General features: G+C 31.8%; 3 protein-coding genes across 3 annotated transcripts in view; 1 reads left to right on the top strand and 2 right to left on the bottom strand.

Moving 5' to 3' along the window:
• Positions 1-2,833, bottom strand: part of HELRODRAFT_83065 (hypothetical protein) — a gene marked incomplete at both ends in the record, with an annotated part of 4,200 nt that extends 1,367 nt beyond the window's left edge. Inside the window, 3 exons of the mRNA XM_009023178.1 lie at positions 481-816; positions 1,977-2,024; positions 2,747-2,833. Coding sequence (XP_009021426.1) covers positions 481-816; positions 1,977-2,024; positions 2,747-2,833 — 471 coding nt within the window. The remainder of the gene's footprint in view (positions 1-480; positions 817-1,976; positions 2,025-2,746) is intronic.
• A 5,279-nt stretch (positions 2,834-8,112) lies between these two features.
• On the bottom strand, positions 8,113-11,413 carry HELRODRAFT_175786 (hypothetical protein; the record flags this gene model as incomplete). Its single annotated transcript, XM_009023177.1, has 5 exons — positions 8,113-8,190; positions 8,319-8,493; position 10,668; positions 10,737-10,985; positions 11,374-11,413. The coding sequence occupies 5 exons, from the start codon at positions 11,411-11,413 to the stop codon at positions 8,113-8,115; spliced, it is 543 nt and encodes a 180-aa protein (XP_009021425.1).
• A 10,605-nt stretch (positions 11,414-22,018) lies between these two features.
• On the top strand, positions 22,019-22,558 carry HELRODRAFT_175785 (hypothetical protein; the record flags this gene model as incomplete). The annotated part of the gene is made up of 1 exon (XM_009023176.1): positions 22,019-22,558. The coding sequence occupies one exon, from the start codon at positions 22,019-22,021 to the stop codon at positions 22,556-22,558; it is 540 nt and encodes a 179-aa protein (XP_009021424.1).
• Positions 22,559-22,749: the final 191 nt, after the last annotated feature.

The following is a 22,749-nucleotide window of genomic DNA, read 5'->3' as shown; positions in this document are numbered from 1 at the left end:
AGCTGAAAATACATCAGCTTCATCTACAGAACAATATTTTAAGTTTTAACATAAAGTCTAATCATTATCATCATTATTAACAATTATTTAATTAATTAAAGTGTTAGAACTCATAATTAGCAAATAACTAATGCCCTGTTAAATTAGTAGTTTTAGTAGCAGGTGTAGCAGTATAAGTTGTGGTAGAAGTAGCAGTAGTAGCAACAGTAGCAGCTAACATTTAGTGGCAAACATGTTTTGAAGGTGATAGCAGAAGTAGTATTTACACTAGTTGTAAATATGTAGAAACAACAATTAGCATTAGTAGCAAACTTCCCATCAGTCTTATTATAAAATAACAAAAAACAACATGAAGGATTGAATTAAAAAAGTATATTAACCATCAAAATGCTTAAATTCTTCTTCATAGTCTTCCTCATCACTGCATTCCTCGTCGTCATCATCATCTTCTTTATCATCATCATCATAATGATCCCCGACAGTTAAGCCTGATCCAAAATCGATGATGCTGATGAGTTGCATGTCCAGGTCGACCAATATGTTCTCATCTTTGATGTCATTATGAAAGACATGAATTCGCTTCAAAGCCAACATGATTTTGATGAGGTCACCAAAAATTTTTCTCGCCTCCTCTTCTTCTAGAGACTTCTTTTCAGAGATGTAGTCGAAGAGGTCCATGCAGCGAGCTGGCTTTTCCAGGATCAGAATGAAACTGTCAGGCCTTTCAAAGTACTCAATGAGCTTGTTGACTCCATGAATGGAGTGAGCCTTTGAGAGCAGGTACACTTCCAATGGGATTGGTCTTGAATATTCATCCTGTAATTAATTGTAATTAATTGTGAGTGGTTTTTTTTATAATATAACACATAACAGTCTAATGGATGTTGACAAGTGACTTTTTTATAAATATTACAGTTATAAAAAAAATTCACAAAGAACAGGTTTTGAAAGTTGAAAATGATTACATGAATGGCTGAAACACATAATAATTTGAATCGGCAAAAAAATCAGTGGAAGGTTAAACTTGAGAGTTTGTGTAGGAGAGAAAGAGTGAAAAAATAACCAAAGAAAAAGGGAATGAAAAATGTTCAAAATTGTAATATGAAACACGATTAACAATTATAGAGGGGAATACCACACAGCTACCAACCAACCAACAATGACAGCTAACAATGCTTGCTCTATTTTACTACAAGGAAGTAAATGAATGAAATCTACACAGTGAAGATCTCATATGACAAAGAGAGGTGAATTAGTAATGTTGAGGTGATTTCCCAAACAAGTACAGACTCCAAATTAGGAGACTCTCAAACAAACTCTTGCAATGATTACTATCAAAGAGTGCATTGAAGAGAAAAGATGAATGTGTGAATGACTGTCATTTGAGGAAACCTGCCACCCACACAGATTATGAAAATTGAGATATACACGTGTGTGCGTGTGAGTGTGTGTGAGCCATGAACAAAAACTGAGAGGCAAGATTCAAAATTTCAATTCTATCTTAAAATAATGAAACAATCTCATTTCAACAAAAAACTAAATAATGAACTGATAAATGAAAAACAATTGTTTTAGTCAATTTAAAGATGATCCTAGAGATAATGAAGGGAAGAAAAGTTGTATGAAGCATTTTAATAACAAATAAGTTAATCCCAAGTTAATTAATTTGAACACCAGAGTGAATAAAATGATACAAGACATTGTAGGTTTTGGAATGTAAATGAAGTACTGAAATAAACACATGCTTTACTAACTGGAACAAACAGAAAAACAAAACAAACAAATCAGAACAAAATCAAACCAACCGAAACAAACAAATTGAAATGATCAAACCAAACAAAATAATCTAATACAAATACATTAAAACAAACTCAGCAAAACAAACATAATAAAATGAAACCAACAAACCAACCGAAATAAATTGAAACAAATATACCAATAAAAAAGTGATAAAAAAAATGATAAAAAAAACTAACAAATCTCCAGTTGGTTATGCCTCTCTTGTCAATGTGCTTCACTGCAACCTGGCACCACAATAAACATTCAAGAAATTATTAAGTCATAAAAATAAGAGTGTAAATCAAGATATCAGTATACTTAAATTAAATATTAAGGTTACATTAAATAATTTTACTTAATTTATTATATATATATATATATATATATATATATATATATATATATATATATATATATATATATATATATATATAGATATGCAATGCACAAGATACATACACAGTTAATACAACAAGCAGCACAAATGATGTTGTGCTGGAAGAACCAAATAAAAGACATGCAGCTAGGAATGACGGACCAGTTCACAGACAATGGCTATTAAAATTTTAAAATTCAAGGACCAGTTCACAGACAATGGCTATTAAAATTTTAAAATTCAATGGACCAGACAGACTGGCTATAATGTATGTGAGGTATGTACACGTACAGGCACTCAAGCACGCATGCGCACACGCACACATACACACGCCGCAAACATAGACACACACACACATACATTGTATATATATAAAGTCCAGGACTGGATGTTTATGTATAATTGGAAATCACCCAACAATAAAAATAACCATGTGTTTGTGTGTTTGTATGTATGACTTAATGATGTAAGTACTGAAATGTATTATGTACTTAATTGATTTTAGCTGTATTAAAATTTTAAAAATTATTTATAACAAATTGCAAAATATTGAATAACATAATTTAGAAAATGGTGTAAAAATTGTCACACCTGTTTGCTGTCTGATATTCTCGTGCCACCATACACAATACCAAATCCACCAGACCCAATAGGTTTCCCAGCTCTGTAGACCGATTCAAATGTATGTTCATTTCTAAGAACTGGCTTTCCTGCAAATATTTTTTCAAATAAATCTTCATAACACGTTTGATCTAAAAATCCAACAATGTCTTCAGTTACTAGATTTGTTCTATATCTTTAATTTAATTAAAAAATAAAAATGGCATTATTAGATTTTTATATCAAATTAAATAACTCTCTCTCCTAACTAACTAAAGTCTACTCTAAACCTGAGCCAAGCACTATGCTAAATATGATTATTTTCATTTTTTTATACAAAAATTTAAAAGTTGAGATGTTAGTTGAATAAAAATTCAATTGGATAGCAGAATTTTAGCACAAATTGTATTATTATAGGAAAGTATAAAATATATGCTCTAAAAACAGTTAATAGTAACACACTATTTAATAATTATAAAATAAAACAAATAAATAATAAAATATTTAAAATTTAACAAATTTTAAATTTTTATTAATCAATAATAAATATTAGTAATATTACGATATATGATATTATAATCTATTACCATTTAATATATGAAAAGAATTTAAAAAATTATTTTTTAAATACATTTAAAAAATTTGATTGTAATTTTGAAAAAATAACCATTTTTATAAAATTTGTTATTATATAATTTTTTCTTTTCTTGATTTAAATCACATTTAATGAATTCTTCAGTTAGTTTGTTTAATGAAACGTTCATTTTTGACTTTTAATTTAATTTAAATTTGATAAAAATTTTCAACTTAACGATTAATCTTTCAAAATATAGATAGAGTTTTAATTGGAGACTACATTCTTCTGCTGTCTGTAATTGTAATAATATTGTTGAGAAATAACAACATACGTTTCTATCGGTATTTTAAAAGTAGACTTAATAATTAATAACTAATTAATTATGTATAAATAATAAGCATCAACTTAATCGTCTGAAACTTTTAAAGTTTTAAAATAACGTAAAATCAAATGAAACGAGAAACTAGACAACTCAGAATACTGCTCTGCTAATAAATAAGACGAGCCAGACTGTAACGTGAACGAGTGTATGTCAGGCTTGCACGTGCACAACGTTATATAGTTATGCTTCGTTATTGCGCGCCTCATTCTCGCCTGTGTGTATGTCAGGTTTGTATATGTTCTATGCACGAATCTGTATAATATATCCATGGTTGTATCATTAAATTGCACGTTGTATTATTATATTTATATTTTTATAGATGAAGTTATATAATTACTTGTTTGCTATACGTACGATGGTAAGAACGCGAACGTATATATAAATAATTTATGCTATGCCTTCTATTATAAGTTCTACACAGTACAATATGCAGCGTTGTATGCACAAGGCGAATATAATATAAATACCTCCCAGTACAAATCAATCTATGTAAATGCTAGAGTAACACTCACACACCCACACAAACACAGAAAAAACACGAGTGCAAATATATAACGCATTTACTTGATGCTACGTGTTTATTTATAGGTATCGGCGTATAAGGATTAAATATTAAATGATTAAATTATATCGACATTTCTAAATTATATACGATTTAAGTGATCTTAAATTAATAAAACAACGTAATTCGTGCGAAGAGATACTCCAAAACACAAAATAAGTAGGAACACACAGTGCAGATGTTTAAGGAACTAGTGACATTTTATGTAATGCATGTTTTTATGCATCTTTTGTGACATAGGTAAAAATTTATGAGCACACAATAGCGATGTTTTGACGTACGAACGTACGACATGTGAAAGTTTTTTGCGTAGCATCGGAGAAAGACACATTATAATAATAAATCATGTGAAACAATTCTCAGAATGTGATTGGCTTGTGATCTCCAGCTTTCGCACGCTATTTAAATACGAATGTAGGTGGTAACTAAGCAACGTGCCGTGACGTCATATAAAATAGTAAACAAATGTTTTCAACGCGCCTGAGTTTGTATGTGCGTGCGTGAGATCGTCTCGAAGGATCAACATTTGGTCGTTTCCTTAGGAATGCATGTATATTCGTACTGTTCATTTTCCATGCAGGTGCGTGCTATACGATGATGGGATCAGCGAGCAGAAATTTTTGTGCAGTCCTTGAATTCGTTTGTATTGTACGATGGTGGTTATATTTGGAACATCATCATTTCCCAATGATAAATTATTAACTTTCAACCTCTATCATTTACAAAGTAGGATAGGATGATTAAATATTTATTGTATAATGTCATGCTGTGTCTGTGCCCATCCAATCCCTCCCACACTCTTTGGATTCCGTAACATTTATATAGCATAACATCTCCTTACATAAATAACATGATGATGTAACATGCGACCGCAATTGTATTCTACGGCATATGTTACATTGCTCGGGTCAGAAATACTGACCATATGGCTTTCAGCAGCTCTATTCTATACAATGCTCCATATTTGGCTTGTCGTCCTACTCTCTTTTACATATAGGAACTGTCTTTCTTTACAAAGAAGACTCATTATATATCTATATTATTGAATTCGCACACTCACACGCATACTTGAGAATGATTCCTCGTTTAGTGTTTAAACACACACTTCAAATTGAATTAACATGGATAATTTTACTTGCTGAACAAATGTGATGTGTTGTGCAATGTATATGTTTTAGTTTAGAGCTTCATAATTGCACGTCTTTTTATTCTTGAAAATAAATGCTTATCGTTCAATATATCTACGGCTCAAGTAATATTGACTTTTAAATAATTCTACTAAATATTTTCGTGGATCGACAAAATGGGTTAAAATTTGAAAAAAAAGTCAGATGAGGAAGTTATATATATTTAAGTTGCTTTATATACCTATAATAATAACAAGACGATTCGAAGCATTATTTTCCTTCAATTAGTGAATTGTAGTGGTGTGGTGTGACGTGTTGGGATGTGATGTGGTGGATGTGATGATGTGGTGGGATGTGATGTGGTGGATGTAATGTGATATGGTTGATGTGGAAACATCATTTGGGGAGTACAAGACTGGTCTTACCTGGACAGCTCACATGAGAAAGCATTCAAAAATTGCCTTTGATAACTGTTGACTACATTCGCATACATATAAATAAGTATGCATTATATATATATATGTATATATAATATATATATATATATATATATATATGTACATATACATATATATATATATATACAATAAAAATATATTTTTAGATACCATATATAGAATAGGTATATTATGGGAGTAAGTATTTGAGAGAACATGTAACCAAGTGCTTGTCAAAAGCTCTGTGAAAATATTGGTTCCCATGATGAGATTGATGTGCACAATCTCATGGGAACAAATAACATATTGTATAAAAAATGTGCACATAACACACAAGTGTACAAACCTAAATGTTGTACAAACAACACGCATAAAATCACAGGGTAGTTGTCAGTAATGAGTTATTTATTATATAACAATGTATTCGTGTTTTGCGATTGCATTTCTACCCTGTACATTCACGTCGGCATATGTTTTTGTGTGTGCTTATGATTGATGTGTGTGATGTATTTACTTGTATATGCTTACTTAGATTGGCGCTATGAAAAACTGTGTAAAACTATCCGTGTTTGCTTGTTTGTATGCATGCCTGTGCTTGGATCATTCTTTCCACTTCTTTCCACGTGTTTCCTCAACTACTTGGTCATGAAAGAGCCTCAATGAATGAACGGATATCACTTTAGCGACAGAAATAAACGGTAAATCAAATAAATAAACAGACACTCCTAAATGCCAAAGACACCCATTCGAGCGCGCACTTACTCTCAGTAATGTTGTTGCTGCTGTTGTTGTTGTTGCTGTGTTCCAGCTTAACGGCACTTCAGCCCCGGATAAAGCTATTGAGTGCCGTGCCATATTTCGATTCACTAAAAATTCTATTTTTTTTTCTTTTTCATTTTCAACTTTTTCCTCTTTATTTTGGTTACCAAACAACCTTTTTGACTTAACATTTGATTCTGAGATTATGTCCTAATAGCCTTAATTCTTTAGGTAAAACTATCAACTGATTTAAATTATCGCGAGTTTTAAAATTTTCGCTTATCTCACTAGTTTTTCGCATTTAAATATGGATGGAATAGCCAGCATGTCATTACAGTATTCACACACAGGAGGCTCTGTTTTGCTTATTAAGCTGGAGTGACCCAACAAAATGTTGTATGATTTGCCGAGAGTAAAGCGAGTGCTGTAAAATCTGTTTTTTATGTTTTTTATATCAGGAAATATATTTGATGGAGATGAGTTTTATTAATAGTTTCATTCATTTATTCAGCCACTGTGAGTACAGAAGTTTATTTGGGCTGGAATCACGTTGGTCTGAGGGAATCTCAACAATGCTGCTTGAGTAAGGTGGAAACATTATTTGTTGCATTTGAAGTGTTCGGAGTGATGAGCAGCGTTGAAAAGGAAACGAATGCCAATCTATCACAACCAATTGAATTTTTATAATTTTCCCCATCATCATCATCGTTCTCATCTTTGTCCCACCACATTATTGTCATCACCATTTCTATCATTTGCTTCGTTGTCTTTTTTGTCATCATTGTTTCCCCACCATCACCACTGTCATCACTGTCCCACCATCACGACTGTCACCATTGTTTCTGAGCATATTGGCAATCATCCTTGTGTTCATACTTTTGCTCCATAACTCACTCGCTTACTTACGTAATCACTCACAACGAAACAATCTCCAATTACGCCGTTTTTATTATTTATTCCGACGCTAGTTCTAAGTGATTCATTCCATCCATTCATCCATCCATCCATCCATTCATTCATTCATTCATTCATTCATTCATTCATTCATTCATTCATTCATTCATTCATTCATTCATTCATTCATTCATTCATTCATTCATTCATTCATTCATTCATTCATTCATTCATTCATTCATTCATTCATTCATTCATTCATTCATTCATCCATCTTATCTTCTTCATCTTCATCAATATTATAATCATTATGCCGATAGTAATATGTATTACTGAATTGTTTGTTTGTGCAGTTTAGCAGTTTAACGGCGTTTCAGTACAACTGGCTATCTTTACGCCCCTTGTTCCTTTTCTATAAATGCGTTTTTTTGTTTTAAAACTTTTGAGAAATTATTTTTAAATTCTATTAAAAATTTGTATTTTCTGAAGGAATGATATTAGATAAATGATTTTATCTCTGGAAAAAATTTTTTCTACTTCTGAAGGGATGTCATTTCGTTTCCTACTATTATTGTGACTATTACATTTGACCAAAATGTGATGGATGGTTAGTTTTTCGTTACAAGAGTTGCATGTAGGCGAATTTGTTTTGTTGAGAATCCAGGAATGAGTCAAACTTGAATGGCCTATTTTTAATCTGTTGATGATTGTCTGAGGTTTACGTTTTAAACCTTTAAATTCATTTTTTTGACTGAGAAACGGTGTGGATAATTTAAGAAAGTTTGATGTTTGGTTCCATTCAAGTTGCCATTTCTCCATTGAAACCTTTTTTGTCCAAAATCTTAAATCATTGTGTGGGATGGGAAGATTTGATATTGGAATATTGTGAGCTTGTGATGCCAGTTGATCGACTTCCTCATTACCCTGAATTTCTATGTGACTGGGTATCCATATCAGAGTTATTTTCTTACCATTGTTATCATTTAAGTTATTATGTATCCTGTTTTGCGTTTGAATTATAAGGTTATGTTGAGGTCTATATTGTTTAAGCGCCGTAACTGTTGATAATGAATCTGAGAATATCATGAAATTTTTACTATTGGATTTAGATATGAATTTTATTGCCATCTGAATGGCAATGATTTCTGCTGTGAAGATTGAAGCATGGTTTGGAAGATGTTGCATGATTTTGTTTATGCATTTTTGTTGTCTGTAGACCACTACTGCTGCTGTAGTTGATATTCTTTTTTTGAGCCATCAGTATATATTTCAATTGAATTGGGATTCTCTTGAATTTTTTCTTTGAATAACATTTTTGCTAAGTTTCTGTCTTTTTCTATTTTTGCTATACTGGTATCAATATCTGCATGTAGCAACAGCCAGGGAGGAATCTTATAATCATTCTCTTTAACAATTTTTGTTTTTTCATGTTTTTTGATGTATTCATTTATTCTTGTTGGAAAAGTTTGAATAGATTTGGATTTAATGTGACATATTTTATCGATATATTTATAATTTGGATTTTCTGGTTGCGATCTCAGTTTTAGATAGTAATTCAATGCTAATTTTTGATGTCTATAAGATATGGGCATTTCCCCTGAGAAAACATGTAGACTGCTAGATGGAGATGTTTTATATGCTCCCAAAACTCTTCTTAATGACTCGTTGATTATTGGTTGGAGAATTTTGAAATATGATTTCCTTGTTGATCCATAAACTGGGCTGGCGTAGTCTATTATTGATCTTATCGTTGTCTGGTAACTTGTCATCAAGTGCATTTGATCTGCTCCCCAAGTATGATGAGATAAAACTTTGATCAGGTTGAGTGCTTTTAGACATTTTTTTTGCTGCTTGAATATGAGGAATGAAATTAAGTTTATCATCGAATATTTACCACCAAATATTTATATTGCTGGGTGAAATCTATGAAATTTTCTTGAAATTTTAATTTGGGGTAGATCTTGTTTCGTTTTTTTGAAAAAAGGATGGCTTTTGTTTTGGTTTCTGAAAATTTGATTCCATTTTCTATTGCTCATTTTTCTAAGGTTTTCAAAAATGTGTTTATTTCCCCTTGCATTTTGCTAATATCTTTATTTCTAAATGTTATTGTTAAATCATCCATATACAGTGAAGTTATTGCTCTTTTTGGAATTATATTTGTTATGTTATCTAAGAGTAAACAAAAAAGTTTTGGTGACAAAATGCTCCCTTGTGGTATACCTAGATCTGGATACTTTTTTTCAGAAAATGTGTTGTTAAATTTCACCTGAAAGAATCGATCCGTCAAGAAATTTTGAATAAATCTAGGAAGGAGTCCTCGTAAACCAATTTGATGTATCTTTTTCATAATTCCATAGTTCCAAGCTCTATCATAGACTTTCTCTATGTCTCAAAATATTGTTATGACTTGTTCGTTAATGTTTAATGCTTGTCTTACCAATGTTTCAAGCAGTAATAGGTTATCTAATGTGGATCTTCCTTTGGTTCCTCCACACTGTGAATTTGATATTATTTTATTAATTTTGAGATACCAATCTAGTCTTGTATTAATTATTTTTTCCATTATTTTGCAGGTGCAACAAGTTAATGATATCGGTTTGTAATTTTCGGGTTGAAGTTTGGATTTGTTTGGTTTATTTATTGGAATTATTATTGCGTGACGCCATATATTTGGAAAACTTGTATTGTGCCAAATATAGTTATAAATTCTTAGAAGTATCATCAGCGCATTTTATGGTAAGTTTTTGAGCATTTTGTAAGTTATTAGATCTGGTCCCGGAGAGGAATCTTTGCTATTGTTGATTTCATACACCATTTCTTTCATAGTTATTGAGATATTATATGGTTCTAAATTATTTGAATTAAAATCTAAAGCTTTACTTTCTTCTATTAACTTGATCGTTGCAAAATTACTGTTTAGATTTTTTGAATTTCGTTGAAAATTGATAGCCAAGATGTTTGTAGGTTTATTTCTGATGGATATAATTATTGGGTAGTGATCACTGCCATGTAAGTCATGTTCTGCATCCCATTCAATATCTTCAAAGAGAGTTGGAGTTGTCATGGCTAGATCAATTGTGGATGAAGTGTTTGTGTTTTTATGGTATCTTGTTGGTTGTGTTGGCTTAATCAGGCAAAGATCATTTTCTATTATTGTTTTTTCCAATTGCTTACCCTGAGAATTTGAGTTTAGGCAGTTCCAAATTGTATTAATTTTTAGTATTTTGTCTCGTTGACTTTCACCTTTTATTTTAATTAAGATTCTGTTCTGTTGAATTTTAATGAAATTCAGTTTGCCTATATTGTTTTGGAAATATTTACTAATTTTGAAAATTGACATTTTTCTGAAGTCATGGCTGTTATCAGGGGATAGTGGTTCAATGACGAAAACCATTGGTCCGTCCAACTGAAGTGGTATCATGGTTGACGATGAAAGAGCCCTCGTCTTCTCCTTCTTCTTGTGTGGCGCCAGCTTGACTGGCCCACCGGCACCTTCCGTCGAGTTGTAACGAAGCAAAATTCAACAATTTATATTAACTTAAACTTTTAAATGATTATAGAAAAAATACAAAAAAACTAGAAAATTAAAGTTCTTCCACCAAAAGAGGAAATTATTCTAATTCGGCACGAATAAACATGTTCGCCATATATTGCTCAACCCAGAATATCCACCTAGTCGTATTGTTGAACTGTTACAGATTGTAGTGAAATTTGTTGAATCCGTTAGATGGTTAATACAGTTATTTGTATTTGAGATATCGCTATTCAGATTATTTGCAGAATTCAAATAAGGATGTTTTCGTAGAGAACTATTCAATGAATCACATTTTTCAAATGATTAGCATTTTTATTATCTATTTATTTTTTAAGAACTGCAAACGATCGACAGAAAATTCCACGCACAAGTACGAGAACGTCATTTCTAAATGACGCGCAGTTGCCTGCTGAATGTACAAACGTCGATACGGTTAGCATCTATTTTTATCAGTTAAAAGATCGCACAACGAAATAAGAATAACATAAAAATACAACATCAACAACAACAACATCTACATCAACAACATCATCAAGAATAACCATAAACGATAAAAACTCTTTAATTTCAGCAGTAGATATTTTTAATTTGGATGACAAAACTTCGCGATTGTGTCATGATATTTACAAAAATTGTAATTCAGATGAACTTAAAAACGATTACAAAGTAAAAGTAGCAAATTATTAGCATACTGAGAAAGGTTGAAATAAACAAACACACTGTTGTGGATGTGACGCACGTCCGAACCAAATAATGAAAACAGACACGTCTGCACACTCACAACTGAAACATTTATGTTTATATCTAAGCGAATATGATACTCACAAATTTATTACGCAACACGTTGTCAGCCATTATATTTTCAAAATTCTTCCTTCATGTGTTGAAGCACGAGTGAACCGACCGAACATTCATCTCAACTTAAGTTATTCGAATGAAGATTTTTGTTATTCGAGTGTCATATTTCTACGCAAACCTGTTCATTACAAATCTATAAATAAATTCACGCGTGCATGGCTTACTTATGTTCTGTACGCTCTCCTCACATTAAGGTTGAACGAAGGTTGCGGTAAGTTAAGCGGGGAAGGTGAGGTGAGGTAGGCCGTTTGCTGTTCACTAGATTTTAAAAAGCTCAACGTTTTTTTAACATTCGGAACTTTTCTATAACTGCTATTCACTTTATTTACTGCTCGATTGTACAACTTAACTGTTTATGTTCATATTGTGCGGGATAATTTATTATAATATGGGTGTCGGTAGGAACATTTGGTTCACACCGCTGATGACTAATTTTGTTTGTGCACAAATTTTTGCGAGATGTGAGAAAATTGTTTAAAATTATTTAATCTTTGTATAAAATCAAAAACCTTTTACATTTTTGATGAAATATTTTTTGAGCACTTAATGTTTCGGCAAGGATTTTAATCTAAAAATCATTTCCATGAATAATTTTTAGCATTTTACTGAAATAAACCTGAAATACGTATATCTACATATACTACAATAATTATATATATATATATATTTATATATATATATATACATATATATTACTGAAATAAACCTGAAATACATATATCTATCTATATCTTGTATATATAACATTATATATTAAATAATTTGTTGGAAGGAGATCATATTTTATACAGTATTGAAAATAGAATTATTATATAATAAGTTTATAAAATTTTAATAAAATAAATAAAACAATAAATTAAGCAACTTCCAAAAATTCTAGTAAGGAAAATGGAAAAGACAAACTTTAAATTAATTGATGCCCACAATTCTGTATAATTCATATATATATATATATATATATATATATATATATATATATATATATATATATACAAATATAAAGTTGAACATCACGTTCTCCATGGATCTGGCATATAATTAACAAGATAATTGCAGTAATTGCAAAACATTTCCTCTTAATATCTATGATTCCTCATTACGATGTGTAATAATAACTTTCTAATTAAGCATAATCAGTTGGTCGTTAATAAAGAAATCGCCATTACGGATGAAATATGTGTTTTGTGATAGTCGTTATCATTAACAGCGTAGAATTGTTTTCGCAACTTGTGCTTACTCATACTAATACTGTGCAATATAATACCCTTAACATTAAATTACATTGTATGTACTTAAACATTATATTGTATGTACTTTTACCTATACTATGTTGTTCTTGTACGTTATGTTATATTGTACTTTAATTCTACATTGTACTGCATTTAATCAAACATGCAAGCTCCAAAAAACTTTACTGATTTTTTTTATGAAACCAAGTATTCGACTTCACTTCTCCATTTTAAACAGTTTAGTTATTCAACAAAAATCCATGAAATTACTCTACCACCCCATTAATAATATAAATAATAACAATAACAATAGCAACAAAATAGTAATAATATTTATAACAATAACGGTAATGATGGTAATGATAATAATAACTGAAATAAACAACGTTTCCAACCTAGTTCACAAAGTAGCAACTAAAAAACTGATGAAGATGAAAGGTTGCAAAAAATTTAACATGAAGAACAAGTAAACAAAAAAGGTCAAAGTTCTTTATTTTTTCTTTGATTTGTGAAATTCTTCATAGAAATTTTTTAACATGCTCACCCTCAAGATGATCAAATATAACAAATTAAATTTTCTTACAAGCTTCCTATTTATATTATCATATTATATATATATATATATATATATATATATATATATATATATATATATATATATATATATATATATATATAAGACCATATATAAAGCAGTAATTTTTGAAATTTACCGAATTTCTTGCGTTGGATAATTTTTTATTACATTTATCAATATTTCTCAATATTACTGCATTAATAATGGTCTCTTATCAGCATTCACTAAAATATCTACGACCAACCGAAGAAACTTAACAAGCGAACAACAAGCAACAAGAACGTGAGCAACGAATGCTCCATCTTTCTCGTGAGTTATTAGCGAAGTAAAATTTAGTCACTCAGTCGTCTCAGAGACTATGTGATTATGAAAACCAGTGGATACAAAGTAATATCGTCGATAACATTAAGACTCGAGAGTGAACTGGAAAACTGTATATTATTCTAACGTTAATAAAATAAATAAGGACGACAAGAATTTGGTTCGAAATATTGAGAAATGTAATAAAAACTATCAAATGCTAGAAATTTGGTAGATTTCATAAATTACTGCCTATATATATATATAATATGTAATATATAATATATAATATATAGTTGTATATTCATTTATTTATTTATGAAATATTCAGAAATATTAATAAACTGAAGATGAGAATATCAGATTGTTAAAAAATACACCAACATTAAAAATGCCCATAAACCGAAGATTCAATTTAATTTTGTGCCAAATGTGCATATGTTCAATACAATGCATGCAGTAAAAATTGACCTGTAATTGTATGATAATATTTACTGCGTGTGCATTATTTGATGACAACAAACGAAAATCTGAAAAATGAGTCATCCGAAGATGAATGAGCGTGAGAACTTGGGTACGCCACGGTGCACGAAGTAGGTACGCCATCATCATGCTTCATGCTTCCTCTCAACGTGGCATGCCTGCATGTGTGCAAACTTCTTTCGTCCTCATAACATAATATGTAAACAAAAACATAATGAGCACTTGACTTTCGTTGAAAAGCTAACAGCAGTGATTTGATGATTGAAAACGAAAATGATTTTGTAAAAATGTTAATTGCACAAATAAATAATGTGTCATATGCAATACGAACAATAAAACAAAAATACAAACAAATAATTGTACAAACAAATAGCTAAACAGACTGACAAACAAATAGTTGTACAATGAAATCATACAATACATACAAAATAAATGATTATACATATGATTATACAAATGTAGAAAAAACAAAATACACAAACACGCTACATAAACATTCATTCAGTAAAACAACATACACAAACATAATGTTGTACACGCATACATACAACAACGACTTTTGAAGGTAAGAACGCAATTTGCAAACACAACTCATAACAAACCAACCAGTGAACTAACCAATCAATCAGCCAACTAGCCAGCCATAGATGAACACAAATAAACAAGTCACATGTTTGCACTTAACAGCCATCACACACATCACGACAGAGCACAACAATGATGATTGCTAATAAACAACAGCAAGTTGCACGACAAATGTTCATTTGAACATGATTTATTTGTATATTTTACGAAACCTTTGGTCAATTGAATGTCACAAACGCAGTTTAAATTAAAAGTATATAAACAACTTAAAATCCGTTAATTAAACGCGTAGAATAATTTTAAATTGTTATAATTTAATGTCATTCATTTACATCGCTGCCTTGAAAAATCACTAACGTAATATGGAAATATGAAACTCCAACATAAGATCGAAGTAACAAATATAGTCACTGCAAAAAATAACAAAAGGATATAAAGTTAGGAACGAATGATGAATTATCGCACCTGGTTCATCGTGTTAACACAATCACGCGCCAATTCACACGCGGTTCTGCACATCAATACATCGACACAAACTTATTTTTATTTTGGCAGTGAGTGTTTAAAAGCGCCAAAATAAATAACAAAAGCGATAGATTGAATGGTGAATCAACGATCAACGAACGAATCAACGAACGAGTTCTTTGTTATGAATCAATCTTTCTCATCACGTCTCATTCAACAGTTGTAAAATTATATCCATTTAAAAACTTTGGTGTTATTTAACTAAAAATGAAATAAATGATGAAAACTTTAGAAGCAGTTTTAAAAACCAACCGAACATTAGCAATTGAAATACTAAGGTTTGGCTAAACTTCTCTACCGTACAGCCCGTACAAAATTTATTTTATAGGTTTCAATCATATCGCCTCTTTATCTGCGATATTTATGCAGGTTGAAAAACTTTAAAAGCTCCGTATATGTAAGATTTTGACAACTGTTCACCAGCTTTGATGTTCTTTCATCTATTTGTTTCTCCTGATTTTGTTTTTGACGAAAATTGTATAAAAGTATATTAATCTCTTTTTCACTTCCCTTTTTAACATTCCTTATCAGCCTCTAACTAGATTCCAGTTCCATTCCATCCACCTGTAAATATGCTAATGCTGTTTTTTTAAATCCTCATGACCAGTATACAATCTAATATTTTTCAATTTATTAATAAGCTTTTAGCTCTGTCACTCGTTCTTACATTCGAACAAGCAGGAAATTTCACTGGTTTATCAACGACTCCTGTCTTTTAATTGTTTCATCAAACTTCTTTGAATCAATCGCCAATTAAAATGTTTCTTTCTTTTTCTTGTTTGGCACAAAATTTGCACTTAATTGTGTTGAACAAGCCTTTTCAACTCAACTTTTCCAACAACAAAAGATATTATTTGGTTGTTCTTAACTATTATTATTTTGCTGTAAATTTTTTGTTTAAAATTATTGAAAAGTTTAATTTTAAGTAACATGCTCATTGGCCAGGATGATATTCAGATCATCCTAACCAGTGAAATCTGCATAATGGTGTACAAGGCTGTAAATGGGTTCTTGCCAGAATATTTGGCAAATAAAACCAAAAAGAAATTAGCTCTTTCAAGTGGTCTAAAGTTGAGATCCGATTCCAGCAACCTGCTTCTGGTGCCATCTACTTTATCTGAGGACTGCTTCAAGAGATATCGCTGTTTCGGGACCAATTGTTTGGAAAGGTCTAACAAATTCGCTTAGAATGCCTGGGGTGAAGATTAATTATTTTGAAAAAAAACTGAATACGCATTTATTTTCGTTTTAGATAATATATATTAATTTATTAATGATTAGACCATTCATTTATTATATTATTTTACTCTTTTGAAGAGCTTTTTGTCTTTTTATGCGCTTTATAAATTTGTGATAATATATATATATTTATATATATATATTATCAAATATATATATATATATATGTGTGTGTGTGTGTGTGTTTGTGAGCGTAAATTTTGAAATGATGTATATAAAATTTGTCAACATATTCTGTAATGACAAAATTAATTATTGAGAAAGATGAAGCATCTACACGACTCTGCATTATGAGAAAAATCATGCATACGTTTATCATAGTTGTCCAGGATGAATAAGTCAAAACGGCAATAACCAGCTTGCTACTAATAAATATCGGTTGAGATAATTAGCTTTCTAATTAATACAAATCATTAAAAATTACAAGTATTGCGGTTGTTAAATCGTTCAATATTCATAGTAGGCCCAATAACGATGGGAACGAGAGGTTGTATTAAAACACTTGACAGTGAACCTGGACAAGAGAAAGAGAGAAAATTCTTGTAGATGAATTTTGATTAACTAAATTATATTTTCAGTTGAGAAATTTATATTTCAATGCCAATCAGTTTTGTGTTATAAATTATTCCTTTCAAATCAATTGTAAAATTATATGTTTTCAACATTTCAATCTACTGACAATTACAATTAATTAATTAATTGTTAGTAATTATTAATACATGCTTACAAACTACTCTGAGCCTACCGAGTTCAATTGACGTGATGTCAAAATGATTTAACAACAACAAACGTGGGCGAGGAAGTTAACCAACAGTCGCCATTCGTTCAATAAACATCTTCAATATGTTTTTGTACAGATATCCATATGCTCACACATGTAAAAAAAACAACCAACCAACAGCAAACAAAAAAAGCACAAATAGAAAGATTCAGTAATTTTTTTGAATGCCCATGAAAGGTGGTTAAATGAATTGTCATTTGCTGCTTGCTTGTTTACCGAGCTATTAATAGAAAAGTTTTTCAGAGGAACCCTACGATGCATACTGACTTATGGAGCTTGATTATTTATAAGCTGCGGAGAAAAATTAATTGGAGATTGGTATTGGAAGTGGAATGATAAAGTTATTTTTAACTATAAGTGGAAAGATGTTTTACGTTGCAAAACAACATCGGTGTTTGCTGAAATATCATTTACTTAAGAAATAACAATTCAATATGTTGAGGAAAATAACGCATGACATCAATGAAAATTCCACATACAATAAATAAAACCAAACACCACATGGGTGTAATCTGGCGCATTCTTGTAAATGTTCAAATTGGACAATTTTGAAACATCTACAAAAAATACTCTGGCAAACTTTTTATATATCTGATACATACTAAATATAAATTTACACACACGCGCACACACACATACACACACACACACACACACACACACACACACACACACACACACATGCATATAACACACAATCGTACATGCGCAATTGCATATACACAAGTAGTAGTTAACTCCAAAACTTAAAACCTACCTTAATATTTACAACAAAAGGCACACGCAGGCAAATCAGAGAATAAAACATTACCAATATCTTTGTCATATTTTTAATGAGTTGTTATTAACATAATTTATTCACCTGTTGACAGTTTGATAATTTATGAAAACTACATTGAGTCATCGTCAGTTACTAAGGGGAATATAAAACAATGAATAGATTGTCATTACTCAATAACTGACTATGATGATAGCTTGGTTACGATGTAATTATAAGAGTAAATTAAACTCATATGAAACACATTCAGAAATTGTTCGACGTAATCCGTCCTCTAAATGTGGATTGTTGTTGATTGGTTAGTTCATTGGTTGGTTGGATGGTGGGTTTGCTGGTTAGCTGCAGTGGTGGATAAATGGGGAACCGAAATGGCCGTTGTAAGCAGTATTGTTAATAAAATTCAATAAAACTCAGTTTTCAAACAGAAAACCCGTTTTATGTAGATAATCGGCCGAAAATTAACGTGATGAGCAAAAAAAGTCGCCGGCCTAATTTTGGCCACACAAGCACAAACTTGGTTAGTTTCTTAATTTTCCTCCGTCATATTTCAAAATTTAAACAACTTCAAAATTTTGGCATTCTGTCAAAGTTGTCAAGATCCGCCACTGGTTGGTTGGCTGGCAGGTTAATTAATTGTCTGGTTGTATGGTAGGTTAGTCGGTCGGTAGGCTAATTGGATTGTTGGCTAGTTGGCTGGTTAGTTAGTTGGTTGGCAGGTTGTTTAATTGGCTGGCTGGCTAGTTGGTTGGTTGGAGGAAATACGATTGCGATGATTTTCTGGCAAAAGTATGATGAATAGAGGAAATTGTCAGCACAACATTTCTGACAAACAATTACTGTTGTGATTATTATCATCAACATTATCATTTTATTTTCATGTTTTTCATCATTTTGTGTTCATTTATTCATTCATTCATTCCTTCATTCCTTCATTCATTCCTTCATTTATTCATATTCATTCATTCATTCATTCATATCACAATTAGTATCAAAATTGTCATTCAACATTTATTATTTTGTTGTTGTTGTTGTTGTTATTATTATTACTGACACATTATTATTATTGATTACTTTGTTCCACTTTCAACCAACTATCCACTTTCAACCAACCATCCACATTCAACCAACTATCCACATTCAACCAGCCATTAACTTTCAATCATGCATATATACATATTGTTACAGACGTGAAGCCGAGATAGGAACTAGTGGTTAGAAATTGCGTGAAGCGCTTGCAAATTATAACGATTGTAAAAGTCATGTGACACACTTACTAGCAGAAGGCGTAAATAATAATCAAAACGATTGTAAGTCACGTGACACACTTACTAGCACATCGGCAGCCATATAAGAGAAGGGAGAGGCGGAGACACAACACAAAAGAGCAGGTAAGAAGAAGACGAAACACAGTTGACGTAAAAGTGATTAATGTGATTTTACGTAGTTATTGGGATTAATTTATTGTTTCTATTACTGCTGGTATTAAATAAACGTTCAACTTAGTTTGCGTTTAAAGTAGTTGTGTTCATCTATCGGAAATCTTGAACCTACGGATAAACAAACTCTTGACTATCGTTAGAAGCTATAACACGGTGTTGGAGATATAGTGAGTGTTGAAGCTCCTATAACATCGGTGTTGGTAGTTAAGAGGTCGAAAAAGTTACAACACTGGTGTTAGAAATCGGATCTTAGGAGATAACACACTGGTGACAGAAGTAAGATTTTGAAAACTGGAAACTCACTGCAGTGAAGAACGCCAGGGCTAGGAGAACTCAATATAACTAGTCTGATGAAAGAAGCTTAATTATTGACGATTGGTTGTATTTCGTAATTTACCTGACGATTAGTTATTGTGCTGTGTTCTAACGATTTTAACGATTGAATAAACGAGTGATTGATCACAGCAATACACACAAGTGATTGCCAACACTGTTTTCTTTCTAATAAAGTTCATCTGAAATAAGTCTGTTCAGGAGTCAAGAATCCACGTAGAGAGAAATAACGATACCCTACTAGTTCAAGGGGTCGGTTATAACAGCATGTAACAAATAAATTAATTACATAAAAACGTATCTACTATAATCTTCCTTCTTTTCCTCCTCCTCATCATTACCATGGCCACCACCACCACCATTATCATCACCACCACCATCATTATTATCATCATATTGTTCTCGATTGTATGTGACAACGATTTAGATTTATCGTTAATAGATAGATAGATAGATAGCATATTCTTCGAAACAAATAATTAAGCAGCCCAGAGTTCGCTGAATAGAATCACCCGTTCTTCTCAATAGCGTTAATATAATGGCGTTAATCTTTGATACGTAATGACAATGAACTTACACACGCACAAACACACACACACACACACATATATATATATATATAAAATCTCAAACCATTTTTATAAAAATAAATACATACATACATTTAATAACTAGTACTTTATACATTTTTACATTTATACATTTTTGATAATAATAATAACAATACATAAACACACTCACACACACATATGATATGCAGGCACATTGTACATAATTAGAGTTGAGTGTAATTCTTGTAAGTAGAGAATGAGTTCATGAATGTGAAGTGGCCATTCTATCACTACTATCGAATCCCAACTCAATAATTCTGACGACACTTTCAAATTATTTCAACTTGATAATTTTAACTGCAAGACACTTCACATTTTTTGCGCAACTCTGGTCATCATCATCAGCATTGCAATCATATTGTATGTCATTAAGTTATATGACATGTTTCAAAAATAATTGACTTTCGTTTGAACATGGCTGTTGGCCTTATTCTAATCAAATCCAGTTTTGCTATGATGAAGAGTGAGCCACGAATGTTCACCACAATTTTTTGTGTATGATCTCTGTACGTTAAGTTTAAAATTGACCAAAATAAATTTTAAGGAAAAGTTTGAAAGGAAAGTCTCCGTACAACCGCACGACACATTTAAAAGCTATTTTTAGTTATCAAAAAAAGAAACTTTCAATATGGATAATCCTGGAACAAGAGAAACAAGAAAAATCATTTAGTGATGATAGATGACTCAGGAAATATTAATATTGTCGTTAATATTGTTTGAAAAAAGATACTACAAAACAAACAGAGATCTTTGTGTTCATTTGGTCTATTTACATTAGTCAGTCGACTATTTTAAAAAACATTGGTCTTCTTGTTTCTATCTTGTCATATAATGAGATATAATAAGATAGCAGACACAAGGTTCTGAATGGTTGTTAATGCCGGGGGTGGTGATGGGGATAAGCTCCCATCATCTATAAAATGCTCCCATATGGCAAGCGTCTCAAAGAGCCTCTGACAACCAAGCCCAACTCCTGGCCTTCACGCGACAGAACTGTTTAAACTAACAGGAGAAGGGGCGAAGGCGAATAACTGGCGCCATAACCAGTTGCTTCGGGCAGGTGAAGCTCGTTAGCCTTGGTCGGCTATTCACTTAGAAGAAGGAAAACTCTGACTTCAAACCTCCGCTGCCTTGCGGCATACCTGTTCATGGGAAAGACTATGGGAGCAAATCTAGACAGAAAACCACACTCCACCACCTGAATTGCGGTCCAGTAATATCAGGTGCCGGTCCAAAGTCCGGATAGAAAGGAATGGTTGACAGGAGCTTGCTAGGAGTTGACTGTTGTAAAAACGCTAATAACACGATGGTAGTCCAAAAAAAGTATGCACATACCGGCTCGGACGTCGCCCGGTCGAACAAGGTCCGCGCTGCAGCTTTGGGGACTAGAGGCTGCAGTGTAAAGTATGCTACTGAGTCCCAGAAAGATAGACTGAAGATGGGGTTGACAGTTGGAGTTTGGAATGTCAGGTCATTGTGGCAGACAGGGGCTTACGCGTTGATGAAGAAAGAACTTGAACGATTCAGATATGATGTGGTTGGTTTGTGCGAGGTCCGATGGACAGGAGATGGAGAAATGGAAGGTGGGAAGATATTATGGTCTGGAACAGAGAGGGAGCACGTCTATGGAGTTGGAATGGTTATTGGCAAAAAAGCAAAAAAAGCACTGTTGGAGTACAATCCAGTGAATGAAAGAATGATGTATGCGAGGTTTAAGGGATACCCGAGAGACATTGGTGTGGTAGTGGCCTATGCTCCAAAAATGAATCACTCGTGGGAAAATGCGGTATAGGAAACAGAAATAATAGAGGAGAAAGACTGCTGGAATTTGCAAAGGACCAAAAAATGTATATAACAAATACAAAAACACAAAATACAAAAAAAATGGACATGGGAATCACCAGATGGAAAAACAACGAACATGATAGATTTGATTTTGATAGAACAGAAATGGATGAAATTTAACTCAGTGTCGTTCTTTTC

This window comes from Helobdella robusta (genome assembly GCF_000326865.2).
Source record: "Helobdella robusta unplaced genomic scaffold HELROscaffold_35, whole genome shotgun sequence".
Lineage (NCBI taxonomy): Eukaryota > Metazoa > Annelida > Clitellata > Rhynchobdellida > Glossiphoniidae > Helobdella > Helobdella robusta.
This window is presented reverse-complemented; position numbering and strand designations above follow the sequence as displayed.